Consider the following 27,683-nt stretch of genomic DNA (forward strand, 5'->3'; position numbering starts at 1 on the left):
GGGACCGCAGCCTGGGGCCTGGGGATCTCTGAGGCCCTTGGCTGCAGCTGTCCCAGGTTCTGGAGCCCCTCGAGGCCCGAGTCCCTGGGGCTGGCCCCCTACCCACATACGCAGGAGGGGTGGTTCAGCGAACTGTCCTGGCCCAAATTTCTCTCACACTGCTTGCAGCCCTAGGGCCGGCAATAATCCCATCTCCACTCTCTCAACCTCTGCTGAGGACTGGGGACCTACCGGAGTAGATGACTCAGCTGAGAGCAGGAACTAGGGGTGAAAGAGAGGTTCTCACCCACCTTGTTGTATAAATGGCTCCAGAAGTCCACAATGGTGGCTGAACTGGGCAGTTCTCTGGCCAGGGGGTGGGAGAGGTGAGAGGCCTAAGGCATGGGAGGCAGGATGCTCCAAGCAGGGGGTGGGGTGGAAGTTCTGGGGGGCAGCGGGGGCAGCATTCACACCCCTTCCCCAATCCCTGCTCTCCCTGTGCAGGCCTGGAGCACACACTCCTGAGAGGCAGCAGAGGTCGGGGACTCCAGGTCCCTGAGATCCCAGTCCGCACAGAAGGCTCATGGAGCCTGGGGCACGTGGGGCCCTCCTCTCAAGGGCTAGCAGGTTCCCTCTGGACCTGTAGGGCACCACCCCCATCTAGCCACCATGGCGCATGGCTTCCCAGTGGGCTTCAACCCGGTGGGCCTCAGAGACCTAAGCTCTGGCTCTCTGAGCTCCCTCTCCTCCCGAGGCCACCTGGGCAGCGAGTCAGGCTCTGCAACCAGATACCTGCTGAGAAAGCAACGGCGGCTGCTGAATGGGCCCCTCCGCGGAATCCGAGCCTCATCGCCCATGGGCCGTGTCATCCTCATCAACTCCCCCATCGAAGGTGGGAGCAGGGCCCAGCCACCGGGCCAGGAACTGCGGGTGGGGGGTAGGGGACAGCAGGCACTAGGTCGGAGAGGGTAGAGCCAGTTTGGGTGGGGGAACTCAAGAAATGAGAATCGTAGGGATGCAGGGAGAGAGGGCCTCTGGTAACCCATAGACTCTTCCTCATCTACCCTTTTCTCCTTTAAGCCGATCCTTTAGTGTTCCAGGATTGTGGAGAGGTCAGAGGTGGGAGGTCTGGCATGGAGGTAGAGAAGGGGGGTGTGGTATGCCAGCCCCCAAGGAAGCAAGGCAGAGTATTAAATTGGCCCCTCACTCCTATGGACTCTTCACTCCTATGGGTCTTCCTTTCTCCAGACCCATTCATGTATGACTTTGCGGGGTGGGCAGGATAGAGAGGGACATTCTTTATCAACCAGTTCATTGTGTGCCCAGCTCTGTGCTGGGCTGTGACGAGTCAATGTCCAGCTGGACAGACAGAATTAAAGGCTTCAGGTGCAGAGGACGGAGACAGAGGTAAAGTGAAAGATGTTCCAAAGAGTGGGGAGAAAAGGAGGGTTGAGGATAGGGAGGGAGCCCCAGGTCTGGGCCTTGAGGGAGGGGGACACCTAATCTTATGTAGTTGCTTAACATTTCATTGCACACCTATTGTATACCAGCTCTCGTTAGGTCCTGTGGGAACCTACAGAGAAATAAGGCTCAATCTTCACCTTCCAGAAATTTCCAGTGTAGCAGGGCTTAGAGACAGAGCAATGACAGCAACTGGTGGTGGGGCGGAGATATCACAGACAAGGTTGAAATGGAAAGCATGGAATATGATGGGTGGGCACTTAGGAGACAGCCTGGCTGCAGTGACAGGTGTGAGGCGACAAAGAGCCAGTGACCAAGGCAGGACCTTGAATACCAACAGGGGAGTGGGGCCCCCTGGGCCTGGGCTTTCCGTGGGTGGGACCAGATAAGTATCTCCAGCTCCGCTCTTCTCTCTCAGCCAGCAGGGCTCCCCTGGCTGGATCCCAGACTGGACTTTTCAGCCTGCTCCTTCCCGCTGACTCAGCTGGGCCCCTCTGTCCCCTACCCAGGGCACCAGGGCAGGGGAGGAGCATGTTGCTCAGGGAGCAGGCTTTCCTGCACCAGTGGCCCATCACGCTCACCCCCATCGTCCACCAAGCTCGGCCTCAACTTCAGGTGAGCAGCAGGGTAGCATGTCATTCTGGACATGGAGCAGAAGTCGCTAGATAACCTAGGAAACACAGAGGGGGAGAGAGGAGGTACTGTAGCACGGCCTTTGCAAGTCCCGTCGTATTGGAAGAACTACGTCATACCTCCCCCTCACATGCCCACGTACTCCATGCCCAACTGTGATGCAAGGCCTATGCCCACTGTCCCTCTAAAGATCCTCTTCCAGAAGTTCCATGAGTGCTCTCTCCCTCTGCCTCACCCCAGTGCCCTAGTGCAGCCAGGAGAGCGGCATCCCCTAGCAATGGAAGGACTGGGGCATTGCTCCAACCAGCTGGCTTGTCTGGGTTGGGAGCCTGTGAGCTCAGAATCATCCCCTCTGCCTGAGCACAAACATCTCCCAACTCACCACAGCCAGGAGCCCCTCCCTCATGTTATTATCAATATTTAGAACTTTCCAGAGGCCTAAAGTTAACTGATAAGGTAGACACAGTGGGAAGGGGAACACTGCCACTCATATCACCCAGGAGTTCCCACCAACTCCTCAAACTCAGTGGGTCCCAGAGAAATGGTATTATCTTTAATCCCAACCAGCCCTTTCTCCTCACTCTCCTAATTCATTCATTTATTCATTATTCCACTTATTATTTCATTGATTAAAAAGACTTAGTAAATATCAAGCACAGTGCACTATACTGGGGATACATTGGTGGAAAGAATTACTAAGTCCCTACCATTATTGAGCTTACAGTCCAGTGAAAAGAGAGCAAGAATAAATAATATACAAATAAGCAAATGATGAGAAAGGATGGTAAGAATCTTGAAGGTACTAATTTAGATGATATGATAGAGCAGTGGTTCTCAAACTTCAGAATACATCAGAATTGCCTGGGAGGCTTGTTAAAAGATAGGTTACTGGGCCCTACACCCAGAGAATCTGATTCAATGGGTCTGTGGTAAAACTCCCAAGTTCACATTTTTAATAACTTTCCAGGTGCTGCTATGCTACTGGTCTGGAGAGCTCACTTTGAGAACCATTCGAACAGAGACTACCTGGGAGGAGGGGGAAGGGACTTTCTTAGGTAGGGTTGTCCAGGAAGGCTTCTCTGAGAAAGTGGTGTCTGAGCCAGGAGGAAGTGGAAATAGGAGGTGGCTTTATGAAGGTCTGGGCAAGAGCATCGCAGGCAGAGCAGAGGGCACACTGAAAGGACTGGCCGGTGAGAGGAACAGGAAGGTGGTCACTGTGGCCAAAGGTCATGAGGCTGGGGAGGGTGGCCAGAGGTGAGTGTAGAGAGGTGGGCAGAGGAAAGCCCAGGGAGGGCATTATTGGGCATGGAAGGAATGTGGAGCTCCTTCTAGAAGCAGGGGTAGGCACTGAGGTTTTTAATCAGGGGAAAGGCATGATCTAGTATGAAAGTTGACTCTGGCCACTGTGTAGAGAATGGATTAAAGGAGGCAGGAGTGGAGGAGATAGTGAGGAGGCTGCCGAGTGCCTGGAGGGATGCCTGGTGGCCCCAGGCTAGGGCAGTGGAGGTAGAGGATCCTCCCTCCCCAGAGGCCCCAAGCTCCTAGGCTCAGAACCCCAGATTTGACATCCCCCTGGCCCAGGGCCCTAGGGAGGCCCCCTGGGGAGAGACTGAGGAGAAAGAGGGTTGGAGGGCGGGAGAGCAAAAGGCTCCTTGTCTGGGCTGGGAAAGTCCTGGGACCTGTGCAGATAGAATCAGCTAGGAAGCCCCAGCATCTCCCACACCTCTGTCCTGCACTGTCCCCACCTACAGGCTGCCCTTGGGGATTACTTCCTGAGCTGCCCTGCTCATGTACTGTAACCTGATTTCTCTTAGATCGAATAGAAGTGTGTGTGTGTGTGTGTGTGTGTGTGTGTGTGTGTGTGTGTGTGTGTGTGATATTTTTCCTCTCAAACACCTCTGAGTAAGCCTTCCCCAAGAAGAACCCTGATCTTCCTACCTGGGACCCAACTTACCCCTCCAGTCCCCTCACTTTTCTCTAACCAAAAGGCCACCTCTGAGCCTTTGCTCACTCCATCCCCTCATCAGTGCCTTTTCCTTCCCCTCCACCCATCCAAATCCCATCCTCCAAGAAACCTTCCCTGACAGCTCTAGTCCCTAAGGACCCCCTCCTCTGACTTTCTCCATCACTGATGGAGAGGACCACTTCTGTGCTCTGGGCACATACTGAGGCATGGTGGTTTGAGTTTCTTTCCTCATGTAGTCAGTTAGCTCCTAGAGCCCTCACCTCCAGGATCACAGAGTCTATGAGATACAAGGGGCCTCAGGGATCCTTCCACAACATCCCAGACAGGGACTTACTAGGTATCAGCTTGTATGCCTCCAGTGATGGGAAACTCACTACCTTTCCTCAGAAAATTCATTCCATTGTCTGCCAACTGAAGGTTTTAGAAAGTTTTCCCTTATTAAATCTTCCTCCATATAACTCCACTGCGTGGGCTTGGTTCTGCCTTATGGATTACACAGACAAAAACATCTAATGCCTTTTATAGAAGAGCTCTTCAACTCTTTGAATATAGACTTACCATACTCATTTCTGCTGCAAGCTGGAGAGCCCAGACTCCCTCAACTGTGCCTCGTAGAATGGAATCTTGAACATCTTTCTCATCCATCTGACTCTCAGAGTGGCAGGATTTTTCAGAATTTGGCCTATCCCAGGCCTGTGGTCATGGGTAGCTTAGTAAGGATTAGATACACACACACACACACACACACACACACACACACACACACACACACACACACCCTGCACTATGAGGAAAGAACAGTGTCTTCTAGCATGGAGTCCTGTCCTGCCTGCTCCCACTCCCTCCCTGGCCCATGGTCTCAAAATCACCCAGAGAGGACTTAGAAATTAGCTACCTACCCCCTCATTTAGGGCCCTGGGTGCTGGTGCCCAGCAACCCAGCCTTCGCAGGCCCCAAGCTGGGGAGGCCAGGGGCCCTCTGTGCCCGGAATGGGCAGGGGAGTCATGCCTGTGTCCCTACGCCAACAGCCAACAGCGATGAAAGTGACATCATCCATGCAGTTCGAGTGGAGAAGAGTCCAGCTGGGAGGCTGGGGTTCAGTGTGCGGGGCGGCTCTGAGCACGGCCTGGGCATCTTCGTCAGCAAAGTGGAGAAGGGGAGCAGTGCAGGTGAGTGGGGCCCAGGTCCTGGCTTCGGACGTGACTCCCACTTTGGTGGGGTGCGGAGATGCTGTTGTCAAGAATAAGAGGAGAGGGTCCTCAGCTTTGGAGGGCCTGATCCAATGGGGAGATGGAAGGGGCTGATGAACAGGTAGGTCCCTGTCTGATGGCAGATACTCAGACCCTACCTGGGGATCCCAATCTCATCAAAGAGGTTTTACCCCAGGGAGCCTAGTCTGATGGGAGAGGCTCAGCCTCTCCTGGGGGAAGTCCTGGGGGACTTCTCCCAAGCGGCCCATGCCAGCCACCCCTCCTCTGGTGCAGAGCGGGCTGGTCTGTGCGTGGGTGACAAGATCACCGAGGTGAATGGGCTGAGCCTGGAGAGCACCACGATGGGCAGTGCTGTGAAGGTGCTGACGGGCAGCAGCCGCCTGCACATGATGGTGAGGCGCATGGGCCGCGTACCAGGCATCAAGTTCTCCAAGGAGAAGACCACATGGTGAGCAGGCCCGGTCCCACCCTACCCACCCCAGCACCACCACCCAAAGCCGTGGAGGGAGAGGCCAACGGCACAGGGCTCAGCCGGGGGCCTGGCTAGTATGGCTTCTGCTCTTCCCATCCCCTGGCACTGGAAACACAGGGATCCGACAGCCTGACCTTGAAATGAGAAAAGGCCGTTTCTTTCCCCAAGCCCTCCTCTCAACACTCTGCTGTCTCAGACCCCAGTGGCCTTGCGCCTCCATGCTGCGGCTGTGAGCCTGGGGACAGTACAGGGCCTCTCCCTCGGGGCCCAGGGAGGATTTGCAATGGGGCCTGGCAGTTAGAGCTGCTCAATAAAGAGAGATTTGCGTGGTTCCCCTGACTTGATGAAATCTATGTCCTAGTGAAGATCTCAGGTCTGGGAGTCCCCCAAAGGCCGCCCTGCCTTTCCTATGCAATTGTCTTGGCTGCTGGGAGGTGAGGGGGTGGCCGGTGGTGGATGAGGGCCCAGGCTGAGGGCCCCGTGCTGTCGTCCAGGGTGGATGTGGTCAATCGGCGTCTGGTGGTGGAAAAGTGCAGCCCAACGCCCTCTGACAGCGGCTCAGAGGACGGCGTACGGCGCATCGTCCACCTCTACACAACCTCTGACGACTTCTGCCTGGGCTTCAACATCCGCGGGGGCAAGGAGTTTGGCCTGGGCATCTATGTGTCCAAGTGAGGGCTGGGGCAGGGTATGGAACGGGGTTGGGCTGGAACCTGGGGATGGGTCAGCAAGTGAGTCCTGGCCAATGACCTAGGTCAGGGATGGGCTCTGGAGAGGGGGTCGGGGGTCACCAGGAGGAGGGTCAAGGGTTTGACTGGGGTATCCCTGTATCCAAGTGAAGAGTCTGGAATAGGGTGAGGGAGAGCAGCCAGGTGGCCTGTCAGAATGCCTCCTTTCTGACCCCAGAGTGGACCATGGTGGACTGGCCGAGGAGAATGGCATCAAGGTGGGGGACCAGGTCCTGGCGGCCAATGGTGTCAGGTTCGACGACATCAGCCACAGCCAAGCCGTGGAGGTGCTGAAGGGCCAAACACACATCATGTTGACCATCAAGGTAGGCAGGACTGTGGGAGACAGGGAGAGGCCAGACTATAGGAGGGACTTCCCAGACCACTCTAGCACTTAATGTTGCCCATCGCTGTGCAACTTATGACTTTCCACAGCCTCGTGAGAGGTAGGGCAGGCATTGTCTTCATACCTATTTCACAGAAGAAGAAACTGAGGCTCAGAGAGGTGACATAACTCAGGAATCACAGTCAATTACTCAGTTGATCAGTAGGAGGGCCTGGTTTCTGTCCAGCTCCCCACGAGATGTGTAGGCCAGTGTCCCTTTGTATGAGTGGTGGAGGTCTAGGGGCCTCCACCCAGAAAGGAGTCCTGCCCAGAAAGGGGGCGGTAGCTGTGGCTTTGGGCAGGACCTGGGGAGTGGGCATCCTCAGGGCACAGGGCAGGGAGGTCTGGGCTGGAGCCAGAGATTGGATTTCAGGGGATGTGCCTGGATTCATTATTCATGTGGCTCTCACACTTGCCTAAGGATCAAGTCCTTCTCACCCTGGCTCCCGGAGGAGGTGATGTCTCACTCTCCCCTAGCGCCCAACCCTGGCCCCTGCCCCCTTCCTCTCCCTTGCGAGACTTCTTCCCTCTCACCATTCAGTGCCTCCCCTGCCATCCCCCCCCACCGCCTCTATTTCCCGCCTCTCCCACATCCCGTTTCTCCCTTTCCTTCCTCTCAGATTATCCCAAACACTCCTCCTGTCTCCCACTCTGCCCCCATTCATTCGTTCAACATTTTTCAGTACCTACTACACGGCAGCCACTATGCCAGGTACTGGGTCACAGCAGTGAGCAAGATAGACAAGGTCTCTGCTACTGGAGGGAAACAGACAAACTAGGAGCATGCAGACTGTGACAGCTGCTGTAGGGAAATTAACAGAGAGGTGGGATGGGGTAATTTGGGAAGGCTCTTTTAGCCAGGGGGGTCAGGACCTTTCAGCTCTGAGGAGGTGACACCTGAAGAGCTGGCCATAAGACGAGCTGAAGGAAGAGAATCCAGGCAGAAGGGACAGCAAGTGCAAAGGCCCTAAAGTATAGAGGAACTTGGCGCGTTCAGAAACAAAGTGGCTGGTGTGGCTAGAACATGATGAGCTCGGAGGAGAGTAACCAGGTTGAAAAGTTGACTCCTGTCCCATTGCTCCTCCATTCTTACCCTCCCTTCTCACCCACTCCCCTGTGCCCTCCTGTGCCCACCATATGCCCTCCCCAGGAGACCGGCCGGTACCCTGCCTACAAGGAGATGGTTTCTGAATACTGTTGGCTGGACCGATGTAAGTAGCCAAGCCTCCAAGGTTGGAAGGAAGGGGCTGAGGCCCTAAATTGGGGCTGAAATCTCTGAAGAATAAGTGGGCAGGGGCACCGAAATCTCCTCAGGACTTTCACATGCCCAGAGCCGTTTCTGAGCTCTTCTCCGAGAAGCTGCGGTTCCTTTACAGGCTCTCCTGGGGTCTGGAGTTGCAGGGGGTGGTTGAAGAAGAAGTGACTTGCTTAAGATCTCTCAACCAGTCAGTGGCAGGACGGCTGAGCAGCTGGTTCCCTAGACCCCATGCTTACAACCTTGCTGCCGCCAAGCCCATGGGTGGCCTGCAGCCCCGGCAGGGCCCCAAAGCCACCCGGCCAGATCGCTGAGACGCCCCTGCCCTCCCCACTGCCCGCAGTGAGCAACGGGGTGCTGCAGCAGCTGTCCCCCGCCTCGGAGAGCAGCTCCAGCGCCTCCTCATTCGCCTCCAGTGCCCCCTACAGCTCGGCCGATGGCTGGAGCTCCCTGCCCTCGGACCGCATGGATGTCTGCCTGGGGCCTGAGGATCCAGGCAGCTGGAGCCCAGGCCGGGGGCGGGCAGACACGGCCATGCAGACGGAGCCAGATGCGGGGGGCCACGTGGAGACCTGGTGTAGCGTGCGGCCCACAGTCATCCTCAGGGACACGGCCATCCGCTCCGACGGCCCCCCGCCTGCCCCCCGCCTTGACTCTGCGCTCTCTGAGTCCCCCAAAACTGCTCTGCTCCTGGCCCTCAGCCGACCCCGGCCCCCCATCACCCGCTCCCAGAGCCACCTGACCTTGTGGGGTATGTGGGGGATGGGTGGCTGCTTCTCTCTCCAAAGCCCCTGCTCCAAAACCTGTCCCGCACCCTGCCCTGGGCCCCAAAGCTTCCTTTGCGCCAGGCTTTGCCCCAGCGCCAGCGGCAGAATACACTCAGACCCTGCTCTGGGCTCCATTTCTAACTAGTCCTGGACCCCAAACCTACCCTCAGCCCCAGCCCCAGCTTGTCAGCTCTGGGCCCCAAACCAGCCCTAACCCAGCCCCTCCATCCTGGAGTCCCCAGCCCTGTCTACAGACAGACACAGGCACACACTCCTCACATAGCTGTAGCTGTGGGTGGGGGAGGGGTAGAAAGCTGGAAGAGGAACCCCAGCCCCGTGCTCATCCCCACCTCCCCACATGGCTGCAGATCCCGTCTGCCCCCTACTCTCCCTTTTCTCTGCCCCTCCCCACACCCCTGCCCCTCGTCCTTCCCTTCTGCCCACCCCTCCAGCCCCCCGGGTGCTCCCTCGTGTCTGCAGAGGAGAAGAAACAGCGGAGGAAGGAGAAGTCGGGGTCCCCTGGGGAGAAGGGGGCCCTGCAGCGCTCCAAGACCCTGATGAACCTCTTCTTCAAGGGAGGGCGGCAGGGGCGGCTGGCAGGGGACGGGCGCAGAGAGGCCTGGACGCTGGACAGTGGGAGCACGGCCAAGCCCCGCCCCCACCCGGACCTGGAGAAAGGTAAGTACTGGGCAGGTCAGCCAAGCAGGACAGAGGAAAAGTCCACTCCGGCATCCAGCAGGTCTGAGCTTAAATCCCACACTGCTTCGTCCTAGTTGTGAGCCACCACTTCACCTTGCGAGCGTCATGAGTAAAATGAGAGTAATAATACCTATTTCTTTGGGAATAATGAGGAATAAGTGAATTAGTGTATGTTAATCACTTAGCACATGGTCTGACACACAGAAGGTGCTCAGAAAATATGGTGGTCCTGTTATACTGCCTCATCTTCCCATTTTACAGAAGGGAAAACTGATGAGAGTCACAGCATAGACGAGAAAGCCTTGGGTCAGATCCCCGTGCTCTTGGCACTGAGGGGAGGCAGGGCACTCCTTTCCTAGAGCATTTGGCTTCACGCCTCCCCCCCCCCGTCCCCGGCCAGAGCTCCACAGGCTTTACCCAGTTCTAGAACCATCTTGAGCAAGGACATTTGTAGATCAAGGGCCAGGCAGGAAGGCCTAGACAGGCTTCACTCATGTCAGGGGCTTCCTAAGGACCCTTACAGAGGGTGTCTCATCTCTCTGGTGAGATTCAGAAACTGGACCAAAAATGGATGAGTTGAGACTATCAGGGTTGCCTGTAACAGAAACTCAACTCAAGCTAGCTTTAAAAAGCACTTCTTGGCTCAGCTACTGGTGTAAGCTGGGTCTAAACATTTAAACAGTCTCCTCAGACATCTGCCCCCTTCATCTTTTGGTTCCTCTTTCCCCTGGGTTGGCTTCATTATCTTGCTGGCTTTGCCACTTGGAGGTAAGAAGGCTACTGTCGCTTAGCAACCCAGGGGAAAGAGCTTCTCCTTAAATAGTTCCAGCTGAAGTCCCAGGCTCTCATTGACCCAGCTGGGATCACGTGCCCAACACATCACTTGTCACCTGGGAGAGAGAGAGGGTGCTTTCATTGGCCAGCCTGGGTCATGTGTCCACCCTGGAGTACAGGGACTGAGAATGGGGTGGGGGGGTGGTCCCCAAGTAAAATCAGGGTGCTGTTTCCAGAAGGGAAAGTAGATGTTGGGTAGGCAAAAACAACCAGGGGATGAGGGTCTGGGCCCTGCCCCTCCTTGGGGTCTCAAGGTGACAGTCTCATGGGAGAGACAACCCCTTCAAATCAGGGCAGGCCAGCCCCCTCCCTAAACCCATCTCTTTTTCCAAAGCCCCCAGGGCTCTGCTCTCTCCTGGTTCTCCTCCGACTTCTCTGGCCACTCCTCTCCTTCAAAGGCTCCTCTTTTTCTCTGTCCCTTGAAGGTAGGTGATTTGCCCTTGGGGTTCTTCCCTCCATTCATTTGCTTCCAAATGAACCTCCATGAGCAGGGTGCAGACTGGACCCTCTCTTGATCCAAAGCCTTCACTGACTCCCCATTACGTGTGAATGAATCCCTGGCCTGAGCATGGCCTTCAAGACCCTCCTCAATAGCCTGGCCTCTTGCTTCCCGGTCCTACCACCTTCCAGCCTTGAACGCTCCATTCCAGCCAGTGATCCAGCCAGTCCTGAGCCCCCAAACCCCATTTTCAGATTGGGGACCAGGGCTGCGACTGAGCCTCTTTCTTCTTCATAGCAGGGGGAGTGGGGTCCGTGCAGAAGTTTGTCACCTGGAGGCTGAGACGTGGTAATGCATGCATCCCTCTACCAAGCCTGGTTTACAGTAGACCTGCAGATGGGGTGCATATTGGGGGTAGTAGCTTAGGGGCTTTGGGCTAAATTCAGCTGGGGTCAAGCATGGGGCATCAGACAGATAGGAAGGTGCACATTGGGGGGCAGCTGAAAGAATTGGACTATACTTTCTAAGAAAGATAGGGTTGCAGACAGATATTGGCGTGCATTTTTGAGGAATGGGAGCTTGAGTTGGGTCTCCCCAAAGACAGATTTTTGGAGAGATGAGGGAGGTAACCTTGCTAAAACTCCAATGGGGACAGATGAGTATGACAGTGCATGTTCAGGGGGCCCAGGGGGCACTGGGCTAGGACTCCACTAAGGAACAGCCTGGGATAGGGGTCGGTGTTGGGGGCTGAAGGGCCTGGATTGGAGCTCCAATGATGAGCAGATTGTGTGGGAGACCATGGTGGGGAGCATCTGGGCTAGGCTGGGATTCCATCGGGGGTCCATGGGCCCCTTAGCCAGTCTGTTCTGGGGTCTGACCCCACTGAGGGGAGCCCCCCTGCCTCCTCTTCTGATGGCTCCTGGCTCCTTCATCATACCCTTTTGCTCTTGCCCTGCAGACCGGGAGAGGGGCCGGACTCTGCTCTCTGCCAGGTCCAGGAGCCCCTCCAGCCAGCTGCCCAACGTGGATGAGAGGGTGCAGGCCTGGGAGAGCCGAAGGCCCCTGATTCAGGACCTGGCCCGGCGGCTGCTGACTGACGACGAGGTGCTGGCTGTCACCCGCCACTGTTCCCGGGTGAGCCTCCAGCCCGTCCCCAGCCCTAGTACATGGTCACCCAGTCTCCCAGCCCTTCATTCATTCAGGCCACTATCTATTGACCAGTATCTGGGCTTGACACTGTGAGGCCAGTGGTAAGTAAAAGCAGAAGTTACCCCTGTAACTCGTGAGTGCACACAGAAACATGGACACACACACACACACACACACACACACACACACACACACACACACACACACACACACACACACACACACATGCTGAGCTCACAGCCAGGAAGGGAAGATAGACAGTAACTAAAACCTAAGCACCCATAGTGACAAATCATGTGAAGTACTGTGAAGAAAAAGAACATGAGAAAATAACCTAAGAGGCACAAACTAGATGGCGTGGTCTGGGAGGGCCTCCCTGAGGAGGTGATATTTAAGCTGAGGAAAGAAGGAGCCAGACAGGTGATGAGTTTGGGACCTGAATCCCTGCTCTGTTCTCTGTTCTCTTCTAAACCCAGGCTTCCCCAACCCTCATGCCTCCTTCCACTCCTGGGTCAGCCAACAGGCCTGGCCTCATGCCAAGCCCCCTCCCCTGTTACCCAAGTCAGTAATCTTTTGTCCTCCCAACATACCCCAAGCCTCCCCCAACACCTGCACTGTTTTTCTCTGTCTCATTCAACTTCAGACAGAAGCAGAGGGCCCCACGGTGGGGTAGAGGGTAGATCTGAGGGAGTCTTTGTAGCCTGGGTGTTGCGGAGGCTGCAGGAGGCACAGGCCACTCCCTCCAGGAGGATTGGAAGGCCCTCTCCTATCCCGCTGTCTCAAGAACCTGCAGGTTTCCTGTGATGGGTTCCTTGTGCTCGATCTGCATCAGTGCATGCGTGATCCTGTATACCAGGGCAAGCTGAGGAGTTTCAGGAAATTGGTCAGGGTGGGGCTGTGTTATGTCTGTGTGACATGTGCATTTGTTAATCTCTGGGGTACCTGAGTTTGTGTTGTTGACTTAACTGTACGGGTGTATCTGTGTGTATGTCACCTGGAGACTGAGGCACACTAATTCATGCATCCTTTTGCCAATGCTTGGTTTACAGCAGAGCTACATATGGGTGTGCATCTGGGGGGCAGCTAAAGGCCTCTGGGCTAAACTCAGTTGAGTGTCACGCTCAGCTCTGAGCGCCAAGTAGGGCTGTGTGTACCAAGCCTTTGTGAGCCTGCAACTCTAGGTTCTGGCCACTAGGTGGAGCTCTGTGTCAGTTTCTTTGGTAGGCTCCTGTTCCCCCACCCCTCTGCTCCTCCCACCCTGCCCAGGCCAGGAGGGCCTCTCTCTGTGCCCCAGAGCACCTAGGGAGCAATGCCTACCACCCAAGCCTGACCCAAGCCCCACCCACACCAAGAGATCAGACCCTCGGTGTGGAGTCCTGGCTGGAATGATTAGTAAAGCTCCCTTAGTGACTTGGATGTGTGGTTCCCGAACCCCAAGCCTCCCTTCTCTCTCCCCCTCTGAGCCATCTCCCCACAGCCGCCAGACCAGGTATTATAAACCACCTCTCTGATCACTTTACACTCCCCAAGCCCCCTTGCAGCCTCATATCTTTGGCAGCATAGAGTACAAGTTCCTTATCCTCGTATTCAAGGCCCTCCCTGATTTGATTCCCCAATTCACTAACCTCTGCTTTCCCATGGTCACCACATCACATCCTCTCCCCCTGGTATAACATATAACACTGGTTTATACGGCCTACTAATTGCACAACTCTAGGGGTACTACTCACACTGTAGTCACAAACTGTACAGCCTATATGGAGGCCCTCCATGTACCCCATGTTCCAGTTCAACCTCTATCTACCCATTGTTCCACACTACCCTTTCCTGCCAGCTATCATGCTGTTTCCCTGCATTTATCCTTAAGAGTCAGTGTAAAGGCCATCTCCTCCATGCAGCCTCCTTTGATCTTCCCACCCTCCTCTGAGACTCCCTCTGCCCCATCGCCAGTGGTCTGTAATTTACTGGAGCATGTGGCTCTCTGTCGTTGTGTCCCCACTGCCCAGTACAGGAGCTGGCACTTAGTGGATGCTGAACACAGGTTTGTGGACTTGAAGTGTGTGCACAGATGTGACTGGTTCTTTGCAATTACGTGTATCTCTCTCCAGACAAAAGGGGGTGTATTGTCCATATTTGTAAGTGTGGGTCCCTCTAATTTTGTGTGTGGTTTAGGGCCACACACACAGTTGAATTTCCTGATATTTATGAATGTCTCACTCTGGCCACCAGGGTGTGCTGTTTCCCTGTGTCTGTGCGCGCCCGGGATGCTCTGTGTGTCCCGGAATCAGTATGTGTGTCCCTCACGGCACTAGGGGGCAGTGCGCTGTCCAAGTCGGGTGGCTCCCAGTATACAGTTTGCCAGTTTGTCTGCGTCGGTGGGGTGTGGCTGGTGGCATCTGGGCAGTGCCAGGCAGAAAGGCCTCCACCACCCTGGGTACTGACTGGAGAGGCTTTCTGTAGGGCCACCCCTTCCCCAGAGTCCCCATTCCAGCCTTGAACAAAGCCTAATTTGTAGGTCTGTGCAGACACAAGCTGGGACAGCCAGGCGCACAGCCTAGACTTTGGCTCAAATTCCTTCCTTCAGCCCGGGAGGTGGGGTGGGGAGGAGAGTCCACGCCCTACATATCCTTTTCCGGTACCACAGCAGGCAAGAGCCAGAGCTCTCAGGTTCCAGTCCCTCTTCACACTTCCTCATCTGTGTGGCCTGGGGCAAAGTCCTTCTCTCTGAGACTCAGTTCCCTCATCTGTGAAATGGGAATAACTGACGTCTCTCTCAGAGTGGTTGCTAAATGAGAGACCATGTGTACGAGGCCTAGAAAAAGGCCCAAAGCTGTTATTGTTATTGCCGTTACAGCTCTGTCATTATTATTACAGGCTTCCACCCAGTCACCAAGATAAGACAGCCCGGGGGTGGGGAGAACCTCTCCTAAACGTGGGGTCCCTCCATGCCCAGGCATGGCCCCTCACCCGGCTCTGGAAGTCCCTGCTGCTGTCTGACCTGTGGTGCCTCTCTCTGCAGTACGTGCATGAGGGCGGCGTGGAGGACCTGGTGAGGCCCCTGCTGGCCATTCTGGACAGGCCTGCGAAGCTGCTGCTGCTGAGGGACATCAGGTGGGGAGGGCTTGGAGGCAGGAAGGGGATCCCCGATATCTCCCCTAACCTCTCCAGGGCTGAAGTCCCTCCAGGCACCTCCAGAACTGAGCCCTGACCACCCGTCATCCCTTGCCCTCCCCCAGGGGTGTGGTGGCCCCCACAGATCTGGGTCGCTTCGACAGCATGGTGATGCCTGTGGAGCTGGAGGCTTTTGAGGCCCTCAAGAGCCAGGCAGGTCAGCAGCCAGGGGGCAGGACTGTGGATCCCGAGCTGCAGGTGGGGCTGGGGGCGTGGCCTCCCAGTGGAGAGGGGCAGAGACTGCCTGGGCCCTTTCAGCTGGGCCCATCAGGGAGCCTTGTTCCTGACCTGCTCTCCTCTCCAACCAGTTTGGCCTCCTGCCTTGCGACCAGCCCGGCAGGACACACCGCCCAAGCGTCACCTCATCACTCCTGTGCCTGGTCAGTCAGAGTCCCAGAGCCCGGGGAGGGGGCACACCCTTAGGGGGGCTGGGGGAGGGAGAGTGAACCTTCCATCCTTGTCCCCATGTGGGCTGTCGTGGCTTCAGAGGTACGTGTGTTTCCCTGAAGGAAACCCCTCGTCTGCCAGAACCATTTTCATCATGTCCACTCACCATCTGTACTACTTACTTAATAATTTTTAAAAAAATTTTAAATTAATTAATTAATTTTATTTTTGCTGTGTTGGGTCTTGTTTGCTGCACGCGGGCTTTCTTTAGTTGCGGTGAGTGGGGGCTGCTCTTCATTGTGGTGCGCGAGCTTCTCATCGTCGTGGCTTCTCTTGTTGCGGAGCACGGGCTCTAGGTGCACGGGCTTCAGTAGTTGGTGGCTCGCGGGCTACAGTAGTTGGTGGCTCACGGGCTCAGTAGCTGTGGCTCACGGGCTCCAGAGTGCAGGCTCAGTAGTTGTGGCGCACGGGCTTAGTTGCTCTGTGGCACGTGGGATCTTCCTGGACCAGGGCTTGAACCCGTGTCCCCTGCACTGGCAGGCGGATTCTTAACCACTGCGCCACCAGGGAAGCCCCTTAATAATTGGTTTTAAACCCACTCACTTTTTAAATCATCTCATTCTATGCAATAACCTCTGAGAAATTACCAGCTTGGTGTGGGAGTCATATTTTTACTTTCTATTGTAATAGTTACTTAAATAAAACTGTAACTATTACAATAGAAAGTTTTAAAATACTATTACAATAGAACCCGGGCACGCTGCCACAGGGCCTGAGCAAACCCAGGCCTGGGTTTCCCTACACCAACAAAGGCAAGGACTGGGGTCTGGCAAGGTGGTCTGGGCTGTTGAGGAGAAGGCGGCCTGACCTTGGCCCTCTTCCCCAGACAGTCGTGGAGGCTTCTACCTACTTCCTGTGAATGGCTTCTCAGAGGAGGAAGATGATGGGGAGCTGCGGGAGCATCTGGGGGGCCTCCAGGTCTCCCTGGGTGCCTCTGCCTCCCGCCACCCTCATAAAGGGATCCCCCCTCTCCAGGATGTGCCAGTAGATGCCTTCATCTCACGCAGAAGCGCCTGCACACCCCCTCCCCAGCCACCCCCCGTGGCTCCCCGGCCCCCGAGGCCTAACTGGCTGCTGACAGAACCCTTGACCCTAGAGGGCCCTCGGCAGAGCCGGAGCCAGGGCCCGGGCCAGAGCCGCAGCCGCAGCCGGGGCAGAGGCAAGTCCCCCGGACGCAGGCGTTCCCCATCCCCGGCACCTATCCCCACTCCCAGCACAGCCAGCGGGCGCTACCACAAGCCTCGGAAGGCCAGGCCTCCTCTGCCACGACCTACGGATGGGCAGGTGGCCAAGGCAGGGGGCAGTCAAGGGCCCTCTGAGAACGGAACTGGTGGGACAGCCGAGGAGGCAGCCATGAAGGTCCCCAGTGGGGAGCTGAGGACCGTCACGCTATCCAAGATGAAGCAGTCCTTGGGTGAGTCCAGGCGGGACGGCGCCTGCTGGGGGGGCGGGGGCTCTTGGGTGTGGGTGAGGTTGGTGGGCTTGGTTTTGGGGTATAACTAGGGGACCTGGGACTAGGGAAAGAATCGGGGTATTAGGATATAGTTGGGAGGGTCCATATTTGGGAGGTTTGGGGTCTAGAGTGAGCTGAGGATTGAGTAGTAATAGAATCTGGGGGTTTGGGAGAAGTTGGGGGCTATTTGGGGATGGGTCCTGGGTTCTCCTGGGAGCTCTGGGCTTTAGGGGTGTGGCTGCACGGTAACCCAGTGTTTCTTCGTCTCACTAGGCATCAGCATTTCTGGGGGCATTGAGTCCAAGGTGCAGCCCATGGTGAAGATAGAAAAGATCTTCCCCGGGGGCGCCGCCTTCCTCAGTGGGGCCCTTCAGGTGGGTGAAGGGCACCCAGGCCCACTCCCTAGGCCCAGAGCTGAATTCTGGCAGAGGGTGGGGCTGGTACATGCTCATCTTCCAGCCAGACATGTTTAGACCAGGTCATGGGAGGAGGCTTGGGAGCAGCGGGGTTAGGCCTGAAGGATGAGCAGACCTAGGGAAAAATCTGTCCCCTCATGCCAGCCTGCGCCTGAGGGTGGCCCATCCTGTTACACCGCTAGCCCCAAGGGACAAAAGGCAATTGTCTGCACCCCACCCTGCCCCCAACCGGCTCTGGACACAAAAGTCCCATTGTCCAGCGCCTCTGCCCAGAGCCCAGATGGGGAGTGTCCTAGCTGGTGGAGGTGAGAGGTTGGGTGGTGGTGTGGGGTTGACCTGAGGAGGGAGGTCTGTGATTCTCCCACCCCCATCCCAGGCTGGCTTTGAGCTTGTGGCCGTGGATGGAGAGAGCCTGGAGCAGGTGACCCACCAGCGGGCAGTAGACACCATCCGCCGGGCTTATCGAAACAAGGCTCGGGAGCCCATGGAGCTTGTGGTCAGGGTCCCCAGGCCCGACCCACTGCCCTTACCCTCTGATTCATCAGCCCTCACTGAACAGTGGCTTCCTGGTGACCATTCCCCTGCCCGCTGACCCCCTGATGGTACTCCAGCTACCTCCCACAACCTCCCATTAATGCCCTTCCCACCCATACCCAGACCCCTCCCGCTGATGCCAGGGCTTCTCCAGCTGACCCCCAGCCCAGTGCCCTCTCCAGTCTTCCAGCCTCCTGATACGAATCCCAGACTCTCCCTGGCTATCCCGTAACTCTTCCCACTGACCCCAGAGAATCCTCCTGCCATCCCCTGGACCTCACCTACTAACCTCTTCAGGCCTCAAGAACCTCCCCCTCCTGCTTGCCTTGCCTACTCCCAAAGCTCCACACTGGTGGCTCAGATCCTCTCCCCCCACATTCTCCCTCCCCACTTGTCACTAAGGCTCTGCTCATTCCAGATAAACTTGGTGTCAAGGACAAGGTGCTACAGGGCAGCTCTGTCACCAGCTCACTACCCCCAACCTCCCAAGACAGGAAGGGGGTTGGGAAACCCAAGGTCTGGAGCTTAGGATTGGTGTGCCCTTTCTCATGATTCCCCCAGTGAGGGACAGGCACTCTCAGATAGGGCCCTCAAGGGGGGGTCACTGCATCCAGCCCCCAGCCCCAAGCAGTGTTCTGTGCAAGGGACAGGATGGGAGTCTTTTCTAGTTTCTCAAACCCCAAGAGCCCATTTCATGTTGTGGTCCACTAGAACCTCAGATTTTCTGCTGTATTTGTCCCTCCCCCATCACCCTTTCTCCCCCGAAGACCTCCATGAGGGGCAGGGGAATAGCCAGCAAATAAAGAGGGCATGGGGGTCAAACAAGTTCCCGTAATCTTTATCTAGCACACTCATCTTTTTCTAAAAACAAAAAAAATTTTTTTAATTTTTTTCTTTGGGTTTGTACAAGAAATTTACAATGTGAAAAATATACAAGTGAAAACAAGGCCATAAACCTGGGTGTGGGGAGGGGCCACTTGGTCACAAATACAAATAAACAAGACATTTCTGAGTTCTTCCTTTGGTCTGACTATAGCCCCCTTACCCCAGGAGAGAGGCTGCAGAGCTGGAACCTGGGGCCAGCCCTGTCCCCCAACATGGGCAGGGTGGGGGCAGGCACATCTGGAGCTATTTGGCTCGCTCTGGCTGTGTAATGGGGAGAATGTGGCGATGAGGGAGCCCCTTCCTCCTCCCAGCCCCCTGGCCGGGTGGGCTGGAGCGCTGGGGGTGAACGGCATTGGCAGAGTGGCAATGGCAGTAGTTGGTGAGTCAAATACGTTGAGTGAGTAGGAGCCTCTGGGTGACAGTGAACACAGGGACCTTCAAGGAGTCTGATCTTGCTCAGCCAAGTCATAGGGCAGCCCCGAGTCCTTGACAGAGGCCCAGAGGCCTGGATCACAGAGGACAAGTGGCCCTGGGGCCCTCAGACTTCGGGGCCCTCAGTGGATCTGAGGCTACCATCTGCATTCAGTAGACCTCCCTGCAGCGCTGGATGCCAAGGCCCTAGATTTCGGTGGCAGTGATCTCCTCCAGGCAGATGCAGGGAGCTGGCTCCGCCAGGCCCAGGTCCGCGAGTTCCCGGGCCTCCAGCTCCAGGCTGAGCTGCTGCAGCTCCTGCTCCAGCTGCCGGTTGCGTCGGTACATCTGGATGTAGTTGTGCTGCAGCTGCTTCTGGTAGCGGATCACCTGCTCCTTCTCCGCCTGCCAGGCCAGCCGCTCCTCCTCGAAGCTGTCCCGCTGCTCCTCGCCTCGCCGCCGCTCCCGCTGTAGCTCCGCCCGGAGCCGCTCCACCTGGGCCCGCAGGCTGCCTCCAACCCCGGCTGCTGCCCGCTGTGCCTTGGCCTCATCACTCTCTGCCAGGAGGAATGGGTCAGCAGTGGCAGGAGGCACAGGGGGTTCCCGGAGTCCGGCCGCCTCGGTGTCCAACTGCCCAGCTTTCTCCCGCAGCCGCTCAGCCTCCTGGCGGTGCCGCTGCAGCTCCTGGGAACAGGCCTCCAGCTCCAGTTCCCGTGTTCGGGCCGCCTCCTGGAGGCCCCGCGCCCGGCCCTCACTGACCCGCAGCGCCGCCCGGGCCTCCCGCAGCGCCACTCGCAGGGCCACCAGCTCGCTGCCCTTCTGCACCAGCTCTGCCTGAGATTCCTTCAATTGCTGCTTCAGGAGGGAGATCTCGCCTGACTTCTGGCACACCTAGGGGTGGGAGATAGTCAGAAAGGATGATGAGAAGTGTTCTCCCAGGGTGTCAGGCCCTGACATCATGCTGGGCATTTGGGGAGAGGTGGTTTGATCATTATACCCATTTTACAGATGGGTATAATGAGACAGCTATTAATTGGCTACGGTGGAATACAGACCCAGATCTTTTGCTTTCAAAGCTGGGGTCTTTAAACCATTACGAAGCAGTAGCGCCCTGGGGACTGGGTGGTGGCGGGTTTGGTAGGAGTGGAAGCAACTGAGGGCAGTGCCCACATTTCCTGTTGAGAGGCACTACAGTATCCTGGTGAAAAGCAGAGACACTGGAGCCAGACTGCCTGGGTTCAGATCTCAGCTCAGCCACTGACTAGGTGTGATCTCTGGCTCTAGCCTTTCTGGGTCTCACTTTCCTCACCTATAAAATGAAGATATTAACAGCACCCACTTCACAGGGTTGTTACGAGGATTAGAGAACACACTCTACATTACATGCTTAGAATAGTGCCTGTTGAGCAGCAAGCACTACATTCTCATTCTTATTATGGCGGGAAGGCAGTGGATGGGAACGTTACTGGCTACGTGAGCACTTAGACCAGACCAATGAGGAGACCAAATGTGGAGGCCCAAGAAGACCCGCACCCAGAAAGGGAGGTCAAAGGGGGAGCCTCATCTCACAAAGGTGAGGAAGGGGAAGCCCTCTGGGGGTGGCAGGTGAGGGGGTGTGGCTGGGCCCCTCCTTTCAAGGCTTACCCACTCCCCACCCGCATCCCCCTGCCAGAGGCCCTGCTCCCTGCCCATCCGCGTCTGGCCCACCTCCCACTTGGTCTCCTCCAGCCGTGGCCCGAGCTCCCGCTGCTCCCGCTCGAAGGTGGCGCAGCGCCGCTCCAGCTGCTCACGTTCCTGCAGCAGCTGCGCAAAGTCATCCTGCAGCTGCCGCTTCTCCTGCTGCAGCTGGAACACCTGAAGCTGCAGCAGCTGTTGGGCCCGCTGTGCCCGCTGCGCCTGGGCCGCGCCGTCCTCTCGCAGGGCCTCGCGCTGCCAGTGCCGCTGCCGTTCCTCGTACACCTATGGGCGAGAGGGCAGGCCTGGGTCCTGGTGGCTCCCCCAAACCTCAAGCCCTGGCCACCCCCAGCTCCCCAATCACCGACTGCCCTGGCCCCCGTCCTGGGCTCAGGGAAGGTAGATTCCATTCGATAATTACAATAATTACAATACCAACAGTAGCAACTACTTTTATGAAAAGCGACACAACAACAACAATAATAGCAAGCACTTATGTAGCACTTCCCAGGTGCCAGGCATTAGTCTAAGCACTTTACACCCTTCACCCTACTTAATCTTCATGATAACCCTGAGGCCAGGAATATCCCCATTTATCGATGAGGAAACTGAGGCTCAGTACAACTAAGTAACCTGCTCAAGTCTGAAGGACAGTAAATGGTGATGCTGTGTCAACCACTCTACAGTGTAAACCAGACAGCTGGGGTGGGGATGGGGTCACAGTGCAACAGCCTGACACCTGCCCCTCAGCACAGACAGAAATGCTTCTTGTATTCCCAGCACCTGTGGATGTCCTGCCATACCACCCCCGTCACTGCCACTGACCACACCCGGCACATGGTCACCTCGCTCTCGTCCAGACTGTCCCGCAGCTGCTGCAGCTCTGCCTCCCGGTCTCGGAGCTTTCCTTCCAGAACACAATGCAGCAGGGCCTCGTCCGAAGGGGGTGGAGGGGGTGGAGGGGGTGGCGGGGAGCGTTCCCCACAAGAGCTGCTGTCAGGGGAGGCCCGGGGACCGCTGCCCAAGAGTCCCCCGGCCATGCGGCCCCCCAGGGAGCCTGTGCTCTTGCTGGAGGAAGATCGGCCGCTGTCTGAGTGGGAGGGCCCAGTGGGGACCCCTCGGGCTGGCCCAGGCAGTGCCCCCCGCCCAGGGCCGTGGGAAGGCAGGTGCCCGCCTGGGGAGTTGGTGGCTGGCTCTGCACCCCCGGTGCTGTAAGTGGGCAAGCTGGACAGTGAGTTTCGGCCGGAGTCGGATAGAGTCCCCGATGGACAGCTGCTGGCCCATCCACTCAGTGTCAGGGGTTTGTCGGCAGCCGAAGAGGAGGAGGAGGAGGAGGAGGAGGCAGGGCCCCCAAACAGCTGCGTTAGGCTGCCTTGGCTCCCTGACAGTCCGGCGGCCCGAGGACCCAGGAAGCTAGGTAGGGATGGTGCCCCTCGAGGTTTGGGCAGCACTGGCTTGAAGGCTGTTGGGCGGATCACAATTTTCTCCATGTTCTGAAATGAGGTGCCACTTGACAATGGGCATGAGGCCGCCCAATCTTTCAAAGCCCTTATCATACTCCCTGCCCTCCCATCCAGGGTCCCCAATCCCCATATATTAATAACAATTGCTACCACTGGCTGAGGGCCTCCTGAGTGTCAGCTTTATGTCAAGCAATTTAAAACGTTCCTCTCAGATCATTACAACAGCCATACAAGCAAAATATTATCACTGTCTCATACACAGATGAGGAAATGGAGGCTCAGCAGAGTTACGGGCCTTGCTCAAATTCAAACACATTGTTTTAAGTATAAAACAGTATTTCTAAGCAGCTAACATTTATCGAGTACATATTACGTGCCAGGCACTAGGCTAAACACTTTACACACATTATTAAATGTAATTCTCCCAACAATCCTATAAGAGTTGACCTATTACCTCCATTTTACAGATATAGGAACTGAGACTCAGAAAGGTTAAATGACTTCTCTGAGGTCATACAACCAGAATGAGGCAGAGTTGGGATGAGAACCCAGGTCTGGTGAATCTGGAGCCCACACTCCTTCCTCTAAATAGGTCTCCTAATTTCAGCTTCTCCAGGGGACCCCTGATTCCACCCAGGCCCCAAAGGAAGGGCTGGTCCTCACCTTCTCCAGCTTTCCGGAGACAGGGATGAGCTTTGGTGGGGGACCGCGGAGATGGGCATTGCGTGCCCGCTGCTCTCGGGCATCTTCGATGTCACTGCTTGGGCTGGGGGGTGACTCTGTCCGGAAGTCTTCATTGACGTAGGTAAAGTTGGTGCCAGGGACAGTCTTCCTGGGGGGCACAGCTGGGCACAGCGGCTCCTGTGCCTCATAGCCACCCTGCAGCAGCCCATCCTGCTGGCGGAAGAAGGTGGGCCCAGGGGGACCGTGATGGCGGGGAGGAGCCGGCCCCCCAGGGCAGGGCCGGCCTGAGATGAGGCTGCTCACGCTGCCCATGGCTGCAGCTTGTGGGGCAGTGGCGGCCTCAGGAGCGGGCTCCAGTGGCACTGGCAGCGTCTGCACAATGGCCATGGCAGCAGAGGCTCAGGCCTGGCCAAGGGCCTCCAGGGAAACCTGTGAGCAGGGCAGTGGTGTCAGTCTTTCCATCTTGAGCTCCCTCCCTATATAAGGTCTCGAGTCCCTCCTGGTCCTTTGTCCCAGGTCAAAGAGCCCCCTGACATCAGTAATAAGCACTGATACCCTCCCCCCAAGGCATCCCCTCCGAGTCTTGGCAAGAACCTCAATTATCCCTGGGCCCCAGGCCACTGCCCAATTCTGGTCTGAACAGGGCTGAGGACTGAATCTACCAAGCAGGGATGATGAAGGAATGGGGCCCCACAGAGGCCAGGACTCAAGTTAGGGAGGGAGCCCTCTACCAGCTCCCAGCACCAGTCCTTGGTCCCCTGGGACAGGTGGCCTCATTAGAGGCAGTCTGGGCAACCTCAGGGGTGCAGTCAGCAACTCAGATGGTAATTAGGAAACAAAGAGCTAAGGCCAGGCAGTGCCCAGCCTCTCCCAGCTGGGCCTCAGTTTCTCCCAGACAGACAGGCGGCAAGGGTGGAGCTGGTCAAACAAGAACTCAGAGCTCTTAGGGGGCCCACAGGTACCCTCTGGGGTCTCCTGCTTCCAAGAGGTGGATGCAGGCTCATGCCTGTTTCCATGACAACTAGCCTCACCACACCCAATCAGTCAGGCCTAGAGAAGCCTACGCAGACCCACTGCCAACCCCTATGAAACCTTCTAGCTTTGGACATTCCCCAGAGTAACCCCAAGGGGATGAGGATAGAAGCTCTACCATCACCTCTGGCAGCTGCTCCAAGATCTCATTTCCCTGGAGCCCAGGGAAGAGGGCTCCACCTCCCCAGGCTCTGCTCCTTCCTGGAAGGGGACAGCAAGTCTCCACCCGGAACTCCCTCCCCAGTCCTGAGGCTGAAGACCAGGACTCAGGCATCTGCTGAAGTCATCATGCAGAACGGGAGCCAAGAAGTGGACAGAGAATTGCGTAGGAGTAGGAGTGTATGCATCTTACTTATTTGTGTGTGTTGAAACTGCACAAGAGCATGAATCTGAGCACTATGTTTGAAAACATCATGGATGAATGTGTGAGTATATATGTTTGGATAGATGCATTAGTACAGTCAGATATACATGCATATATATGTGAACTCATGTGCATATCTTACAAAAGTGTGTGTGTAAATAGGGTGTCTCTCTCAGAAGGTATGTGAAAGTTACAAATGCATACATAAGTGAATTTGTGGTGTATGACTGTGACTATGTGAGAGAATACGTTTGGTTAGATGTCCATTCATATATACATGAGTTTATGTATCTTACACAAGTGTGTGAGTAGGAAATGAGGGTGCACAAGTGTGTATAGAGCACCGTGTGTGCATGGGAGCATGTGAGAGAGAGGGTGAGAGCCTGGGTGGCACGCAGGGCCAACAGGGTGAGTGGGAGCCTGGTTTTTGTCACTCACTGGATTGTGGGGAGAGGAGAGACACGTGAATCTTTGCTTGATCTGCTCTCTTTCATTCTTGCGTGTGTTCCGTTAAGTCCGACCCCCCCCCCTTCCCCCCTCAGGTCAGAAGATCTGGAGAACCGGGGAGGTGTCCAGGCTGAGGAAGGAGGAGCTGGGAGCTGGGGGTGGGGGTGACTGGTGTCCACGGAGCAGGGGCAGGGGCTGAGTCCACCCCACAAGTGCCAGCCCTGAGCAGAGCCAATGGAACACCCCCTCCTCTGCCCTCTCCCAGACCACTCCAGGGCCTGGAGGAAACAGTGGGGAAGGGGCTTCTTAGGGGGCCATGGGGGCTGGCATCTCTGTCTCCATTTCCCCACTTCTGTGAGCACAGAGAAAGTGGAAACTGAGGGGAGGAGACAGAGAGATTCAGACAGGGACCCAGAAGACAAGAGACAAAGACTGAGAGAGGCCCCAGGGTCAGGCAGACCCAGTGAGCCGGGGTCCCTGCGCCCCACGGAGCCAGGAGCCCCTAAACCCAGAAGAGACACTGAGCTGGGCCCTGAGAGCCAGACACCCAGGGAGCCAGCGCCAGGCGTCTGGAGAGCCAGGCCCAGCCAGCCCGGCTCCTGCTCTTGGAGCCCGAGAGAGAAGGAGGGGCAAGTGGAGGCTCCATTTTGAAAAGTGCGTTTGTGGCTGTAGGAAAGGGACCCCTAGCTCTCCCCAACATCCTTGAGAAACCGCTCCGGCACAGCACACACTCCCCCCGCCCAGTGGGGACTGCTGAGGGCTGGGTCCAGCCGGGGTCCGAGGGAGGTCTGGCCTAGGTCCGAGCTCCCACAGACCTGTTTTGGGGGCAGAAGAGTTCGGGAAAGTCTGCCCCTCACCAAACTCCAAGGACCATCCAGCGGGATCAAGTCTGGGATCACGAGTTCCCATTCCGAGACCGGAAGCCGGGAGCCCCCAATCCACCCTCCGGAATCCATCCCGCCCTCCGACCCCCGCAGCTTCCATAAAGTGGGGGCAGCTGTGGAATGCCGCCTCCCCACGGGACCTCGGCCGTGCATAAGTTGGGGTCACCCCCAGGTCGCCTCCCAGCCCCGGCCCCCCCCTCACCTCCACCGCGTTGCTCCATGCTCAGCCCCGGGCCGCCCCCAGCGCTCCACAGGCGCGCCGCCCGGCTCCAGCCCGCGCGCCGCTACCCGGAGCTGCCCGGTCCGGCCCGGCCCCGCCTCCGGGTAGCCCCCGGCCCGGCCCGGCCCGGCCCAGGCCCCGCCCGGCCCAAGTGGGCGGTGCAGCGCGGGGGAGGGTCCGAGGGGAGGCCCCGCCCCCGGGGCGCGGATAAGCGTAGGCACCCCGTGTCACGCGTGTCCGGCGAGGCGCACGCACGTAGGGGCTACGCAGCGGGACTCAGGTTCCCTCCCTCTGAGGAGCGGTGGCTGTGTGTCTGGAGGCTCGGTCGGCTGAGGACTAGGCGGCGGCGGGTCACCCAGTACTCCTACCCGAGCCCCGAGGCCAGCGGCTGCTGATCATTGTTCGAGCACAAAGGGCCAGGCGCCGCGGCGGCCGCCCTTCCCCCTCCGCTCCTCTGGTCGATGCCAACCCCGCCCCTCCCCCCGACACACTCTCCGGCTTCGAGTCCAGAGAGGGAGGCCGAGGGTCAGCTGCCCCCCACTCTGGGCCCTGCGCCCCAGCACAAGTCGGGGGCCGAGGTTTGGTGGGTGCTTGGCCCACCCGCAGCGGGTTGGAGGAGGCACGCTTGGATTTGCGGAGGCGGCGCCACCTAGCGGCCTATTCGGAGAACACGCCCAGTCACCCCCAACCTTGGGGGGGTCCCTACCCGACTCCCCAGCACTGTGCCCTCTCCCCCGAGAGCCCAGGCCTTCCCCGAGCGCGGCTCTGTGCTCCCCAACCTTCCCTCCGAGTCATTTGCTAAGAGAGAGGTCATTGCTCGAGAGGCAGCCCCTGGGCCCCCAAAAGTCACTGGGGTGAGCTGGTCCAAACTTACAGGCCAAGCCTACACGAGCCTCACAGCCGACAACATTCCACTGTCTTCTCAGGGTCAGGGATATTCTCACCCTCTGGCAAACAACACTGTCTTAACACCCACACGATCTTTCCCACATTCAGTCTCACACAGCCACAATCACACAGTCTGTCTCGTCCATCACAAGGTTCCATGTCCCTTCTTGCCATAATCTTCAGGCCAACTCACAGAGATACACTCGGTGTCACACGCCTAGTTGTGCACAGCTCGAGTTCCTTCGCACCCAGTCACAAAATCTTAAACACACTTCGTCTCCTAAGCATTTTTCACACTGACAGTCTTATTCACAGTCACAAAGACAACTTCTTACACATACACGTTGTATTTCACAAACATTTTAACACATAGACTTGCCCGTAGGGGTCTCTGTGACCTAGTCAGGTCAGCTGATGCCCGCACCCCTGGGCAAGGACAACCTCCTGCCCCCTAACCCCGCCCCCCAGGGCCAAGGCCCGCCAGAGCTCCTCTGCCCCAGGAAGGAGCATTCCCCCCCTTCCAGGCCACTGCCCTGGCCGGCTCTCAGCTCTATTTTTAGCTCTATGGAAGGGGTTGTTTTTCTTTCTTTTTCCCTGGAAAGGGAAACATAGCCCAGCCACCCTCAGGGTCACCCTAGACCCTCTGCCTCACAAGAACAGACTGAGCCCCCCCCCCACCCCGTGGAGACCCCCTCTGCTGGCCTAACCCTGATCCCAGCCTCCTGGGACACC

General features: G+C 57.1%; 2 protein-coding genes across 2 annotated transcripts; one reads left to right on the forward strand and one right to left on the reverse strand.

Moving 5' to 3' along the window:
- The first annotated feature begins 583 nt into the window (after nucleotides 1-583).
- On the forward strand, nucleotides 584-18,840 carry PDZD7 (PDZ domain containing 7). The gene is given in 18 exon segments (XM_055082825.1): nucleotides 584-871; nucleotides 5,068-5,208; nucleotides 5,524-5,698; nucleotides 6,217-6,393; nucleotides 6,629-6,776; nucleotides 7,986-8,046; nucleotides 8,434-8,841; nucleotides 9,338-9,535; nucleotides 10,725-10,800; nucleotides 10,802-10,815; nucleotides 11,127-11,177; nucleotides 11,788-11,963; nucleotides 14,998-15,089; nucleotides 15,215-15,306; nucleotides 15,458-15,529; nucleotides 16,423-17,010; nucleotides 17,323-17,423; nucleotides 17,842-18,840. Coding segments are annotated over 18 exon segments (3,009 nt in total). The 5' UTR covers nucleotides 584-648; the 3' UTR covers nucleotides 18,058-18,840.
- On the reverse strand, nucleotides 18,834-26,159 carry LZTS2 (leucine zipper tumor suppressor 2). Its single transcript, XM_007101567.4, has 5 exons — nucleotides 26,046-26,159; nucleotides 23,096-23,545; nucleotides 21,815-22,462; nucleotides 21,003-21,254; nucleotides 18,834-20,186 (listed from the first exon to the last, which is right to left on the reverse strand). Exons 2-5 carry the CDS (start codon nucleotides 23,501-23,503, stop codon nucleotides 19,503-19,505), a joined length of 1,992 nt encoding a protein of 663 aa, XP_007101629.1. The 5' UTR covers nucleotides 23,504-23,545; nucleotides 26,046-26,159; the 3' UTR covers nucleotides 18,834-19,502.
- Between the last annotated feature and the right edge of the window lie 1,524 nt (nucleotides 26,160-27,683).

This window comes from Physeter macrocephalus, unplaced genomic scaffold, assembly GCF_002837175.3.
Source record: "Physeter macrocephalus isolate SW-GA unplaced genomic scaffold, ASM283717v5 random_337, whole genome shotgun sequence".
NCBI lineage: Eukaryota > Metazoa > Chordata > Mammalia > Artiodactyla > Physeteridae > Physeter > Physeter macrocephalus.

What these genes read in the sequence shown, in the direction of transcription:
- LZTS2 (XM_007101567.4), bottom strand. Translation starts at nt 23,503, where the DNA reads ATGGCCATTGTGCAGACGCTGCCAGTGCCACTGGAGCCCGCTCCTGAG. An exon ending in TCTCCGGAAAGCTGGAGAAG is followed by an intron (nt 22,463 to 23,095) that starts GTGAGGACCAGC and finishes ACCTCATTTCAG; the next exon opens with AACATGGAGAAAATTGTGAT. An exon ending in TGGAGGAGACCAAGTGGGAG is followed by an intron (nt 20,187 to 21,002) that starts GTGGGCCAGACG and finishes TCCCACCCCTAG; the next exon opens with GTGTGCCAGAAGTCAGGCGA.